Raw genomic sequence first — 15,293 nt, forward strand, 5'->3', positions numbered from 1 at the left:
GATCCCGGGGGCGGCTGGGGCCAGGGAGTGGGCAGGGAGCTGCTGGCTGCCAGCGCTGGCACCTCGCCTCCGGTTACTCATCTCCCCCCCAGCTCAGCCTCAGGTGATGCAGCCTGAGCTGGTGCCGAAGCTGATCCCACACAAGCTAGCACCCAGAAAGCCGAGCAGGCTTTTTCTGCGAAGTCACCTGCTCGCTGCAGCCCTAAAGGACTGTATCACAGCGCCGCAGGGAGAACAGGCAGCAGCTCCCACGGGGACCAAGGCAGGAACGTGAACATTCAGGCATGGGACTCAGGGTACAAATGCTGCACTAATGCACAGCCCCAGCCACCTCCGAGAGCTTTGCTGCCACCCAGATCGTCTGGAGCACCGGGTCGCTTCTTGTGCAACAAGCACAGGCAGTGTTTCCCTGGCTCAGCTCAAGCCACTGGGTCTGTTTCCATGGGATACCACCTCAGAAGCCAGTTCGGCACACTGCTGCTCACGGCAAGGGCAAGGAAACAGGGCCCGAGCTCTTGCTGCCACCTGGGAAGTGGCAGCAGGAAGGGGCAGGCTCGCTGCTGGCTCCCGCAGACACATCTCCCCGAAGAGCCCCTGGCACGCTCGCTGCTCCCGCAGATCTTTCACAGGATGCGTGACTGTGTGTCTAGGTGATCTCCTCCAGCCATAAAGGAGCCTTAGAAGCTGCATTTCGAGGGTGATCGCAGCCCTTATGTTAAAGCCAAGTGCTACAATTAAAAGTAGAGAACCTTTGCTTTTTTTTTTTTCCTTTTTTTTTTTTTTTCCAGAAAATGAAGCAGGGATTGCACAAGCTAAGACTATGGCCAGGAAATCTGCCAGGAAATTCAACAGCAGCCACACTTAATCCATTTTGAAAGACGGAGTGCATGCAGATAACTGTAGGCATCCCAATAGCTTTATATTGCAAAAACTATTGCTAGAATCGGACCTGGAAAGGGTCTCTCAGTTCAGAAAGAGATAAAGCGTGCCACAGGAGAGTCATAACGAGATTTACAGAGCACCTTCAAGTGCAGCAGGAGGACTGCCAGGGTGACTTCACAGGGCTCACATCATGAAACCTGTCAGGAGGCAGGCCTCATTCCTGCAGGTGTAACAAGCCTGGCGCAGACGGGATTAGAAAACCTCATCCCCAGCCCGCACCACGTGTCTCGGCCACACCACGCACCCGTTGTGCTGCTCGAAACTGGTGGCTGAGTCAGCCAAGGGAACGGCGCTCCGTAGGTGCCTGACTATCCACAGCCTTCCCAGGGAAAGCCCCCAACCACCTCCCAGTCACCGTGCTTCTGCCTGCCCTGAGTCAACGCACCGAGGGCTGCCCCGCTTCTGCTTTGGAAACAAAAGGCCTTCCGTGGCCAGCTGCTGTACCAAGCTGCTGCCTTTTACCCTATTAAATCCATGCAACTTCCTACAGCTGAAAGCAAGTCAGCTCATTAAGTAACCCGCGTTACACAGCTCACAAAGAACTGCACAGAGCACAGCAGTGCTGCACAAACCAACTGCAGAAAGCTACTTGCCGATTTCCAGTTGCACTTCTGCAGATTTCCACAAAACTCCAAGGCCAGAAAAAGGCCTGCATTTGCCTCCTTTCCCCATGCATTCCTCCATCAGCGCCACATAGCTGCAGTGATCGCCCAGGGAACAGACGCGTACCGTTTGCCAGTTGCATCACCGACGCCTCTTCCCATTTGAGCACGTCTTTGAAAGCAGGTTAAGGCCACAGATTTCGTTTGGGGCTGGTTATTGAGTACAAGGGCCCAATTTTGGCTAAGCAAGCAGAGCTGTAATCATCTCACAGCCAGCAGTGGCTCATCCCCTCGCACTTCTCTCAGCTCCACATCTGTCCAGAACAAAAGGCCTTAAAGTTCAAGGTGATTTAGTCAGCTGTTTGTGTTAAAGGGATTATTTTACTTTTAATCTGGCATTCATTTTAGAGTTTATAGAGCATGAGACCTTCTGTTTAAATTGTTTATTAAAGAACAGAAGCCCAGAGGGGAGCTTAAATAGGGAACCACAGTCAAAGCTACTGCTTTTAGTTAGCTTGCATGTTTTATGGAAACTGTTCCTCAGCCTACTCAACCACTGCTATCCTGCTTTCGACAGTGGGGTTTCCGTGTCTCAGGCTTTTGAATGCCCACGTTCTGCCCATTTAAAGACAGGATTAACAAGCCCACCTTGGGTCAAGGAAAACATACACCGGGCAGTGCGTGGCAGAGTACAGGGCTCTGGGTAGCATTACCTTAGCATAATGCTACCAGGAAAAACAGCTGGTTCTGCTGAGACCACACATTCTTATGCAGTGTTCCTTTTTTTTTTTTTTTTTTTTTTTTAGGAAAGGGGTGAAATATAATGGAAGCATAAAAAAAATCATCTTAACAGGGTACAGGCTTAGTGATGGTTGTGTGTTGGGCACGAACCGCTCTTCTTTCCTTCTCCGGCTGAAGGTTTGTGTACCCAGTGGCAACAGCACCGCTGGCTCCATGCTGTGCCTCCAACACAGGGTGCGTACGCTGCTTTTGGTGCTTACTACAGTCCAATTCTCAATCTGTTTTCACAGTTCATCTCTACATTACTCATCCTGCTTTGTAGCTTTCATCATTTCCTTTTCTGGCTTTTCACATCCCTGCATTCAGCAAGATCACAAACAGAGAAGATGTGTCAATCTGATTGTGTGGACGATGAAATCAAGAGCTCCTGAAGTTTTGTAAGAGTCCAGCCATCTGTCTGAAGTTTTTGCTTACATTTCGTTAATTGTAACCTACCCAGGGAAAAGACCATTTAACGACCTTGCCTTTACTAATGTAGAGTTAAACAGAAAACACAGTGAAAGGTCACATCCAATGACCAGAATAACATACAAACTCTTCAGTTATTTTTTGTGAACTTAATCCACATGTGCAGAACACACACCTCAAGTGACAGAAGAGTCATCTCCAGCCACCTTTCCCATCTCTTGGAAACAAAGCAACAGACAATCCCAGAATCTCTATTTTTGAAAAGTGTTTACTCACATAGTTTGAATAAATTAATTTGCAAATAAAAATTAAACTACAGTATAATATAGTTTGAATAAAATGATTAGAACAACTACAATACAGGGGTTTCTTGCTGCATAAGTTTCATTACTTAATGCATATAATCTGGAAAATGTCAAAATCAGTTATATTTCTATGAAAAGGGAGTAACAGCAGTTACTTGTACATGACAGCTAACTGAAATTATAATACAGATTTCCTGACACATGCATTTCCTGAGTGAACCAAACAATATATATAATTTCTTTTTAAAAATGGAGAAACAATTGACAGTCAAAGCAAATAATTCATGACATCTAAGCAACATACGTCTCTTTTTAAACCAAGAAGTTTAGAACAGCTTTGAAAAGGAAAATTAAAGCTACACTATAAAGTACAGAAATTTGCTACTGTCAATTATACAGTACATATTAAAAAAAAAGTATGAAGCTGGCCCAAAAAAGCTCAACTCAATCCTAAAAAAAAGTCAGATTGTGTATTTGCCATGAAGCACGGTGGGTTAGCAGCAAAGCTGGATGTAGTGCACTGGCCTTTTCTGGTGGATACAGAAGGGAAAGGAAGGGTGGGGAAAAGAGAGCGCGGAGACCACTAGCCAGAGCCTGCCACCCCGAGAGCAGACCACACGCGAGCTTCCCACGCTGCGGTCCACGAGTCCAGCCCAGGCCCAGCTCAAGCTCTTCCCTAACAGATTGCCAATTGTGTCAAGTGCACGAAGATGCTAGGACGCAGGGGTGCATCCAGGAGGTACTGGGCTTCTACTTTGTTCCAGGGGAGGCCGAGGTGAGCATCTGTGCACAGCTCCTTCCTCGGAGCAGCGTAAAGGCAAGCACGTGAAGCCTGTGGCTCCCCTGTGCCTGCACGTGCCAGTTTGCAGCAGGCCAGATGAAGGCAGGAGGTGCGACTGACAAGCCTTTCACGAGCTGTGAAATCACCGTGGCCGATCCACAAACTGCTCCCCACACACGTGGTGTGGACACATCCACCTCTCCCCGCCTCCCCAGCCAGCAAGGAACAAAGTGAGCTTCATCTTTCAGGTTCGTTTATGGTTAAACATTGGAAAACCCTCACAAATGTCACTAATGCTAAATAAAGATGTGTTAGCATGAAGGGAGGAAAAAACCCTTAATCTAGACTAAGTTGCATATTCAAAGAGTCTGGTAAATATTTTCTTCATAACCAGATCGTGAGTACAGTCCTACCAAAAAGACATTTTAAGAAGTCCTTCTTAGCTACCTTTCACATGGTTAAAGCACACCTTTATGCCATCATAATTTGCATTAGCTTGTTTAAAAAGCATTTTAACTATTCTAAGAACTCAGTACTGTAGATTAAAAAAGATTTTTCTGCCATTTCCATCTCACATCCTTCTCCATCCAGAGCTACTCTACACATCCAATTGCTGGATGTAACACACTATGACCATGCTATTCTACACATTCTACATATTTTCAATAATAAAGATAAATAGAAAAGAGTTAATATACACATTATATTTTACAATGTTTGCATCCAAGCTGTAAACTAATGTTTTTTGAACTATTTACCCTCCATATACAAAAAGAAAGAAACAACTTTGAAACACTGTGGGCACGTGATTCAAAACCATTAAACGGAAGGCATTTAAATTCACTCTGTAACACTTCTTTCAGCTCTTCAGAAAGAGTTATTAACTAAAGAAGCAGGACTTCTCCCCTCCTACCCCTGTTTCTTCCATTTCCAGACTTTTCTCAATAGAGAGGGATTTAGCTGTCATAACAAAAAATAAAACAAAAAATTCTTCATTGTAATGCAAACCAGCAAAGCCCAGAGAATACGAAAAACAGTTGGTTTAAAAATCAGAATCGCTTAGCTTATTAGATTACTGCAGTCCTTGGTTACACGTGTGTTAGTCGAGAGGTCCTTGGAAAATGAGTCTGATGTAACCTTGCTCACCAGCCAGCTGATGCGCGCAGAACGGACAGGCTGCATGAAAAGTGTGAGTACCATGAGGAAGAGGAATTTGGGACCAATAAGCAGTTGTCTTTTCTGAGCACACGTGTCCACACGGGCTGAACGCGTGAGTTGGAGGTCCTGCATCCACATAAAATCCAGCTTCACATCCAAGCCACAGAGGCACATAGGGGCCGACAGAGCGGCACATGGGACACTCTCGATCCTTGCCGTCTCTCTCCTCTTTGTTTCCCCAGTTGTGATAGCCGTGGACGTGGCCACAGTTCAGGTACACCCACGGCTGCTTTTCGTCTACAACATCTTTTCTCTTCATGCTGGGAAATGCCAAGGTGTTAAACCCCACGGGACACTGGGGCCTCGCCGCGTTTATTTCCTGTCTCAGCGCCTCCAGGTGCTTGACAGTGGGAGTGCGTGAAAGCCCCTCCGCAGTGCGCCACAGCAACGTTGCTCCACACAGGTCGATGAGAGAGCCATCCTGGAGTTGGTTCGTTTCGTTTTCAACCTTGTGATGGGCAGAGGAAGAGAAAGAGGTGCCACCTGACATTATCTGAAGAGTAACATACGGCACTTTCATAATACAAATTTGCCTGGAAGATCCAAAGTTTCAAGCAACTACCAAGTGTGCTGTAGAAAATAGCCACAGAACCCAATGCCATCTCCTTCCTCCTCTTTTAAATAAACTTCTTAGGAGATTGAGGTGGACGTAAGATTAAGACCATGAAAAGCTCCCTTCCAACCTTAATTTCTCTTCTCAGCTCCTTCCCTATAATGCTGCCAGATATGTTACTTGAAATGCATCTAGGAAGAATGGCGCAGCACAAGGCTTGTTGAGTCCTCCATCGTACTGTGGAGTATTTTATTTACACACCCCCCTCTACACAAGGCTTTCTTCTCCCCAGGAGAAATGAGCTCCTGGCATTCCTAGCTAACTGCACCAGTAAATAAGTATTCCTGCTGGGTTTCCTTTTGCTACGAGACCCCAAGTCATACCAAAATGAATCATCTCCTCAAAGTGTCACCAGTGCTTTGGAATCAAGAGGAAGGGGAAAACCCAGGATACCAACAGAGAGATGGATATCCAGGTGTATAGGTAGGTGTTAATAAAACTAGTTATGCTTTTAAAAAGTAAAAGTGGGAAAACTTTAAAAGCATAAACTCAGAAGGGAGAATCAGGAAAATGTTCTTTACATCATCCACATAACTATCACATCTTCCAGAAGAACATACTAGACTGGCAACTCAGTTTAGGAGAGCAGCCTAGATCTGCAGTTAAATACTACGGAGATAACCTGTCAGTTATTCAGGTTGAGCAAGAACCTTTCATGTACAACCACAGACACGTAGTCGGTGCAGCTAATTACAGAGGTGACAAATGCACTGAATGAGGCAGATTCTGGCCTCTGTTTATGCCCAAGCTGTATCACTTGTGGCTGTACCCATTTTAAACACGGTACACAAAATGTTGGTCCTCACTCTTACCATTTTTCCCCTCTGCTGAGCCGATCTGGTTTCACGGAGGCTGAACACGTTCCCACACACAGATATCTCTCTCCATACCCCTGGCTTGGAGTCCTCTGTAAATCCATTACGGGGATGCATAACAAGAACTCCATTTGTGGTTAGTCCATCCATTTGCCCATCTGATGTCTTCCACTTCGCAGCCTTCTCCTAAGGAAAACGACAACAATGACAACTTCTAATTTTGCTCAAGTAGAGATACAAATTAGTTCTAAAACAAGCCTGCATCGATCTAGGAGAACAAAGTTCCCTTACCCCAAGGAAGATGTTCTTAGAGGAGTCAAATCCTGCAGCATATATTCTCGCAGTAAAAGGAGGGTTACGTTCACATATGATTCTGCAGGCAAACCTTGATATAGTGCTCTGCACAGACTGCGTATCAGAATTACTCTGACTTCCAGGAACCGTATCTGTCACAACGAAGTCTATAGGACTCTCTGTTGATCGACCAATCTGCAAAAAGGGATACAAAATACGTTTAGAAGTAGACCCATTGCCTCTGGGTCTAGCAATGTTCAAGCCTAAAGCATTTAAAAATGATCAGGAAAACGTCATGACATTCCAGTCTGAAGCATTTCCCTCCACCAATCTAAATTTAGTTTTCTAAAGCCTAATCTGAATTGATGAGTTATTCCACCTCCATGTGATCAAAGTTATTCTGAAGGCTGAGTACAGCCAAGCAAAAGAAGGAGAAATAAAAAGATGTAATTAAGTCAATTTTGAGAAGATTTCCCATTGAAGGTCTTCTCATCAGAAAGGTTAGAACGAGGTCAGCTGGACCGGCTGCAGCAGTGCCGAAACAGCTGGGAACAGCAGTTAGATGGAAAAAAAAGTGGTATTCAGTCACTTTGCATGCCCAGAATATTCTGAGCAACACCAGACTAGGGAAAGACTGTCCAGAGATTACATGAGCTGACTTTCCAGCTCCAGTGGGGCACCAAGGAACAGCACATCTGTCAGGACAGACCAGGTACAAGGTGCTTGCAGCAGGGGTGACGGTGGTGTTACGTTGATATGCACAACACACAAAAAATCAGGTTGTAAGCAGATGCTGCATTCTTGTTAAGATGTTCTTAGAAATAACACGCTGCAAAGTACCTGGGCCTTCTTTTCTGGATGCATGGAAGAGAACGAGCTTTGCAGTCCCATGCAACTCTACAGGTTCTAATAAAGTTGCATGTGTTTGACTGCTTTTCCCATCATCTTGACCTTCTCTTTACAAAATAAAGAGAAGTTAAATCCCTGTCCCAAACATCCTCACAGCCAGGTTTAAAGCCCACTTGTATATTTTTACCTTTCGCTCATTTCCAGAGCTCTCAATAAGCTCTTAAAACATAGATGGTTATATTAAGACTGATTAACTGCTAGGAAGAAGAACCAGGGCCTGAGGTGGTTTTTGGTGAAGGCTAGAGAGCTCTCATGAGACTGAAACTGCTTTGTCAAAATATGTTTTTGTGTTGTTTTTTTTTTTTTCTTAGGCAGGATAACCCATCAGTACACTTGGATTGCCAGTGGCAATTTTAGAGCAGCATACATGCCATAGCTTGCCTAAAGAGAGAACACTTACACAAGCAATAGCTTACGCTGCAGTTAGTTTCTTACAGCCCTTTTGCTCTGTTGTAGATATCTGCAGTTGCACAGCAGCTTCCTCACCACATACCAACACCTCCTAACTCCTTAAATCCTGCCATGTCGTCACAGCTAAATGCTGTGACAGCAAAATTCCTTTCCATAAATTAGGCACAATGAAAATCAATGCAGCATCAGTCCAGGAATCAGAAGAAACAAAACACAAGAAAACCCATAACAAAACCCTTCCTTTTGAGAAAAAACAGGAAATAATAAGTACAAGATATGAGTGAACATCACAGCTGTACATGTATTTGTGGTTCCTTTGCTTACATACAGGAACTCCAGCAAAGTTCTTCTGAACTGACAGCACATCTGAACTGGGCCTCCTCTCTCAGTATTACCAACACCTTTAACTTATTTCTGGGTTTGCTTAAAGGTGTCAGGGGGGTCATATTAGTTGTGTTAAAAGCTTTTCTATATTTTCACATTGCATTTCTTCTACCCTGCCTCCTACTGGCTGATCCCAAATCCCTTCATAAATGCTGGAAGCAAAGTTCCGAATGCTTCAGAGAACTGTGTACTTTATTATTCATTTTGCAAGGAGAGACTAGAAACAGGTTAAAAGACTTGCAGTCAAAGACCAAACCATAATCCTGTACATTAGTCACAAAAACAGCTTTCGCCTCTGATCAAGTAAGCCTAAGAAGAGATGCACAGATATACGGCTTTGTTCATGTGACGGCCTTGGGAACAAACAGAATTAAACATCTCTGCAAAGCGAACTGCAGAAAGTGACACGTGTGAACTTTCGCATCTGAGAAAAGCGTGTTCAGAGAATGTCTCATTAGAAACCACCACAAGCATGAATACTTTCAGATGTCATTTACTTCACATACCTGGAACATATCTGTGTTGCTGTCATGGGTATATTCAACTACTACTGTCTGGGCCCGAGACAAAGTGTAAGAGATGCTGTGTTGGTCCTTATTACTTATTGCCTATGGGAAAAAAAGGCAAATTATTGAACCAGTGAACAACAGATCTACTGAACACAGCAGCAAAGCAGACAGCATAACCAGGCTCTTGTTCTGCTCAATGAACACATTAAGTCAGATGCTCATTAGTGACACACCTGTAGTTAAACTTCACAAAAACCAGCCCTGGCCATTAAATAAAGCTGCACCATTGATTCAGCAACAGACCAAACTGGTCTCTTTACCGCACGCTGTAACAAAGTACACGTAACCAAGACAGATGGTTAGTCATGCTTGGTATTAAAGCACAGCTGGCCTTGACACAAAGAATAAAACAACCCAGGGCAAAGGCTAAAAATGATTGGAACACCTTCGTAGCCTTCTGAGCCTGAACTTCTGAACAGCAAAATGACGACAAAAACTTAGGGACTTCGTTCCAAAGGAAAGATCTGAGTACATACTCAAATCACTGATTAATAAGCTACGTCAACAAAAATGTAACAAGCAGTGCTGGTAAACAGGGTAATAGGGAGAAACTCAGCACAGGTTGCACTAGTTGTAGCAAAGTAACCTAGGTTTCAGTTAGTCTCGATTTTCATTCTAGAGACTTATGCCATGCCTCACATGCGAAACTAAATCCACCTGCTAGGAACTGAACAAAAAACCCTTTATAAAGTGCTTCTAAATAGCACTTATTATTTGAAGACCATAAAGAATTAACAAAAATTAATGTTCTTTTCACAGATGTCCTACAGGTGTAATGCTAAGTACATAATGCTGGAGTAACTTCAGTCAACAAAATGCGTATGATTTGAAAATATTTTTTATGCCACTTCCTGACTTTAGGAATCAATATTCCTAGGTGTCCAAGTATTTAGAGAGTCAAACACTTAACAGTGCTGTATTTGTTGAAGGGCCTAGACATTCCTGAATTCCATTGGTTTTAGTAGAAGTGACCCACTTCTTACTGAACATTATTGCACACATGAATCACTACAATAAAGAAGTATTTCATAGTAATACCTTATCTACAATAGCCTTAACTTTGACATGAAATACATTTCAGCTTCAAGATTTAAGCCTTTCCTTCATTGCTTCTTACTGGGAACCCTGAATTTGATTACCAGCCATACAAAACATGCCCTGCCAAACCCACCTGTACTCATCTCCGGGGAAGTCCTACCCACTGGGCTGAGTATCAAGTGCACACAGCTTTGATAAAACTATTTCAAAGTCAGCTTCAAGTGAAGCAAGCTTAGCCCTAAAAAGCATGAATGAGTGTGAAAACAGGAAGTCTAGAACAGATGTTTGTAGCAAATTTGGAAGGAAAAAAAGTGTTTTACATGACTAACCTCTACCCTTGAAAATTCATGTTTCAAAAAAACAAGCATTTTCCTTTCTGGACATGGCAAGGACTGGGCACTGGATTTGTTTTGCTAAATGGTTTCTTGCTAACCCTGACTGCTACCAAACATCCTTGGATAAATATGAACCATTCTTTTCACAGCCAGAATTTCATGCTTTTTACATCATTTCATCTCAGCATAACAGCATTGATTTCACTGAACTTTTTAGACAGCACTAAGTAAGACTGAACTACACAAATCAAGCTTACCTTTGCTGCTTGAGGGGTACAGGCAATATGCACAGTGCTAGGTTTCACCCCATTTGCCTTGGGCCTTTTAAATAAAGCAAACCTACTTTTTCTTCTTCCTCTATCTCCATTTGGGAGAGACCCATTGTACCTATCAAAAAGGACAGAAAAAGAATAAAGTCCATCTTCCTGTACTACCTAGCTTCTCACAAGGTACAGACAGCCCAGAAAAAAAATTCTAAGTACAAAGCCTTCATAATTAGTACGATATTGAAAAGTTACATACTTCCTATTAGTTGCATCTATTTAAATCCAAGAATTGGTAAACACAATATTGAAACATGCCCGCAGAACTACAGCATATACGCCCAAAGCTTGCAGAGCAAGGAATACTATCTAGATTAATCTCAAAGCTACTATCAACAAGCAGAAGAGACTTGGGCTACAAACAAGAAAACAAGTAAGGTTATATGCTTATCTGTAGTTTTATCTCTAAGTTGTGTGTTCACACTGTAAATGAAAGACCATAAATACTCACCAAACCTGGTGGAGAACTACCATTTCAGAGAATTCTAGTTGAAATGAAAACCCAGAAAAAAATAGATATGCTGTCCTCTGAGACTTCAATTTAATCCATCAGAAAACCCTCAGATTCTTACTTTGAGCATGTCAACATAAACAGACCAGCCAGCCAATTTGCTTTCTTAGTATTTTCTGTTTGAACTTTGGCATTAGAGTCAGCTACCATGGTTTTGAACACTATCGTACTAGTCATCTGCATAGGCCCAACCTGGAATCAATTCGGAAACCCTTCACAAAGTGGCTCCCTTTGTCACGAAACAATTACCTGGGATGAACACAAGAGCTGAAAATAACCTTACATCTGACTCTGCTGTTTACAGCCCTACCTCCATGCTCACAAAAAGGTATGCAGACAGCAGTGCAACTTTCCAATATATCACATTACGTGTGTCACCTGGTTGCTGCTGAAAAAGATAACCATCCCTCTACCTCCTCCCTCAGCCAGGTATTCTAGCCCCTTCCTTACATGAGACCAGCTACCAAAGAAAAGCTGAACAACTCACTTTCAGCTGTGTGCTTGCTAGATACAATGCAAAAGGAGTTCGAATGAGAGGTAGCATGATCACCTCTCACAGCAACCTGCAGTTTAACTGCTGTAAGCGCACTCTGAAATTCTACCTTCATTCTCACTGCCAACACACACACAAACACTTACCCTAATACGATCAATTCACCATACTTCACTGGTGCTTTTGATGGATGATTTTCTTGATCAGGAGAAAACATGAGCTTAGCTAATGACTTCTTCTCAAATTTCAGGTCTCTGATCAAGAGTTGTGGCACGCTTTTTTCATTATTTCCTGTAAAAACAACGATAAAGTGACATGTAAGAGGCACTGAAATACATCATTATAAAAACCTGCACATTTATCTTTCGTTCTTCCTGACCTGACAGAGTAGATACAATATTTTCTACCTGGTGCTTTTCCAAATTTTGGTTTTGCCTGAAATAATTTTAAACAGATCACACATATAAAGACACATCAGTTCTGGCTGAATTGCCTGCAACAACTACAAGAGCAAAAAAAAAAAATACAAGTACGTTTAGATAATTCCCATACAGCCTTGATAAAATATCCAGTTTTCCTTCATGCTAGTTTTTACTATGAACAGTACTTAGCTTCTCTTATAATCTTTGGTTGATCTATCAAGAAATAGAGCCTGACAGGTATAAAATTTAAAGAAAAAACAAGACCAGCGCATTAACCAAAGAGGTAGAAGTTTTCATGGAAAGTAGGTGATTCAGAGCTTTCCAAAGATGTTCTGGATCTGCAGATTAGAGGAATTTGTAAGACAACTGGATATCAAGTCCACTGTATGAGTTTGGGACATGCCATGTGATCTCTGTTTAACCAGAGACAGAAGTGATACAACCAGCTGTTTGAACCAGATGTCCTGTAGGAATTGCCAGTAATTCTTACTGAGAATGGTCTTTCGCAATGCAACTTTTGGTCCTACTTTTGCTCTGAGGAGCAGTTCCCACTAGTATTCTGTATAGCTTCTCATTAGTAACACTTCCAGATTCTGACCCACCCAACCCATCTCTGACCTTCCTGCAGAGCCTACCCAACACAGCACATGCTTCATAAAGAACAAAGCTGATGCTAGCCTGTTTGAGCTTGCCTTTAACAGAAACAAGACTGTTCCCCCAGTTTTTCCAGATAAGTTTTCATACTGACTCAGAAAACTGTTAAGCTTTTTAGTTCTGTACTTTCAGTACTGATTTTTAATATTCTGCCTTCTGTTCAAATAAACATTTTTGGCCCACATAACATTTCTTGTAACCTGTCATCAACTTTGATCACAAATACAATGTTGTATCTCTATTTTCTTCTACCTAGAAGTAGATATTAAGCAGAAAAGACATCACTGTGCAGATTTTATCTACCCCTCACATATACCCTAACAGAGAAAAGGATGCGGCAGTCTGACATCCTGCTCACATTTGCTCAGAAGCTGGTACAAAGATACTTTTACTGACCTGATCTCTACCCTCTCGGTTCTCTTTGTTTCACCACAGAGAAGCTTGGCCCTCAACAACCCTTCTCAATCCATCAAGTTCTTATTCAGCATGGATATGTTGATCCACACCTGCAGTCAGCCCACAATGCTATCTTAAAATTCAGTATGTTTCCTCATGCCTTCTTGCATGCTACCCCACGTATTTAGGAGAGCTTCACACAAATACACCTGAGGACATCTTACCATCCTTCAAACTTTTGCTGTGATGACCACACAACACAGCCAGGGGACTGAACTGAAACCTTTCTTTTCACCCTTCATTCTTCTCTCCGTTTTTTTTCCTTTGCTCTCAAGTCTGAATAGCATGGATTTTAAAGTTGCCTGAAATAAGGAAGTAAGCAAAGACTGTCCTTCTGTTTAGCACATGTAACATTATCCCTAGCATGTCCTGATCCATCGCTGTGCATTATAATAAACTTGATCTGCACAACAGTACCGTGGCAGTGTCCGTGTCCTGCCTGCACTGTTTTCACTATGTAGGAAGCAGTATGCTTTTTCACTGGACAGCTATCCTGCTTCAAGCCTTAGGGTATCCATCATTTAGTTGGTGCAGAAAGTGCCTTACACTGATCCAACGGCCCCTATCTATCACCCACGAATAGCAATAAACAGCACATGAGAAAGTAAAGTAGTTTAGTTTGCTCCAAAGCCTTTCTTGTTTGCTGACTCATGTGTAGCAGTAAGTTAACTGGAATGGCCAGGGTATTTGCTGTTGCAGGTAAAGCCCAAAGTTTTGCCCCGAAAAGTATAAAACTGAAAAAAAAAAAAACCAACCAAAAAAGATAAAAATAAAAAACCTTATATGAAATTTGGCCTTTAAACTTCTACTCATGCCCGTAGACATAACACCATGAAGTAGAGATTGTCCCATTTGATAAACTTAGCCCCACATGAACTGAGTTCACAATTTTTTATGTTTGACCTGGCCACCTGGGGCCTTCTGTGCCTCCTGGCATCACAGCCCTCATGGAGCACCACACCTTGGTCATTGCATTTCATGTGCTGTGCTTCATGTTTCTTTGCTAAGGTGCATGAAGGTTGTCCTTTGAACTGGCGTTTTAAAAATGATAAAAACTGCTATGAAATCCTGTAACACCACCTATGGGGAAATTGCATGGGAGTAGTAAATACCATGACATTGTAAAAGAAAAAAGATTTGAGTAACACCCACCCTACACTATGACGTTTGAAAAAAGAGCTAATCGATTCACCCAGAGAAGGGGGGAAGGCAGGCATCAAAAATAACTAAGCTTTGCCATTAGTACAAAAAAGGCTTGGCATAACTTCCTCTCTCATCATCCAAGTGAACGTTGTCACAGAAAGCTAAAAAAAAATAGGATAGAAAAATACACGTAGTCAGCTTCTGATCCTCTTCAAAACTAATTACACATGAACAATTAAGGGAGACTCTACTTTAAAATATCACCTGAACAGGTAGCCAGCAACCTCTTAAGAGATGACTGAGCAGAAACCAAAAAAGAAGCCAACAGTTTCACGTGACAGACTTCAGCAGCACACGTTAACTAGAAAGTCTTAATACAAGAAAAAGTGTCCAGCATCTAACGTTCAGCTCCTCTGTAATACTTTTGTTGCTGTTGTTAAATAAATCCAGACAAGTTTATTTTGGGAGCAGCACATATGATGCAAACCCACTTCTTATTTCACTTAGTGAAGGTTCAAGAAAAAGAAGTCTAGAGCTACCACTAGTAAAACAGCTTGCTTCTACATTTTCAAAAGCATGACTTAAAAATGTCTCAGAACCTTTATGAGATGCACACATCACTTTTACAACCATTAACACCCAGAAGCTTCAGTTCAAGCACATATCAAATTCAGAGCCCTTAAAAAAATGCAGTGTTGTACATGCTTTTTCTCACATATTATGATCTCCCTGATGTACCATACCCAAAAGGAAGAGACTTCTTTTTTCCCCCTCAAAGGAAATAAATGCTGATTGTATTCTTCCAGTGAGGTTCCAAAGACTACTCCAAGCGCAACTTCATGTCTGCAAATAAAACTTACTGGAGA

The 15,293-nt window shown here is 42.5% G+C and overlaps 1 protein-coding gene across 4 annotated transcripts in view; it reads right to left on the bottom strand.

The window, feature by feature from the left end:
• Positions 1-3,007: 3,007 nt before the first annotated feature.
• PELI1 (pellino E3 ubiquitin protein ligase 1) overlaps positions 3,008-15,293 on the bottom strand; it is a 44,978-nt gene continuing 32,692 nt past the window's right edge. For all 4 annotated transcript variants that reach the window (XM_080586525.1, XM_080586524.1, XM_080586527.1 and 1 more), the window contains 6 exons: positions 11,899-12,043; positions 10,683-10,812; positions 8,990-9,091; positions 6,777-6,974; positions 6,483-6,671; positions 3,008-5,505 (listed from right to left, as the gene is read on the bottom strand). In XM_080586525.1, coding sequence (XP_080442651.1) covers positions 4,939-5,505; positions 6,483-6,671; positions 6,777-6,974; positions 8,990-9,091; positions 10,683-10,812; positions 11,899-11,969 — 1,257 coding nt within the window. In that variant the 5' untranslated portion in view covers positions 11,970-12,043 and the 3' untranslated portion in view covers positions 3,008-4,938. The remainder of the gene's footprint in view (positions 5,506-6,482; positions 6,672-6,776; positions 6,975-8,989; positions 9,092-10,682; positions 10,813-11,898; positions 12,044-15,293) is intronic.

This window comes from Anser brachyrhynchus (genome assembly GCF_964034855.1).
Source record: "Anser brachyrhynchus genome assembly, chromosome: 3".
In the NCBI taxonomy this organism is placed as follows: Eukaryota; Metazoa; Chordata; class Aves; order Anseriformes; family Anatidae; genus Anser; species Anser brachyrhynchus.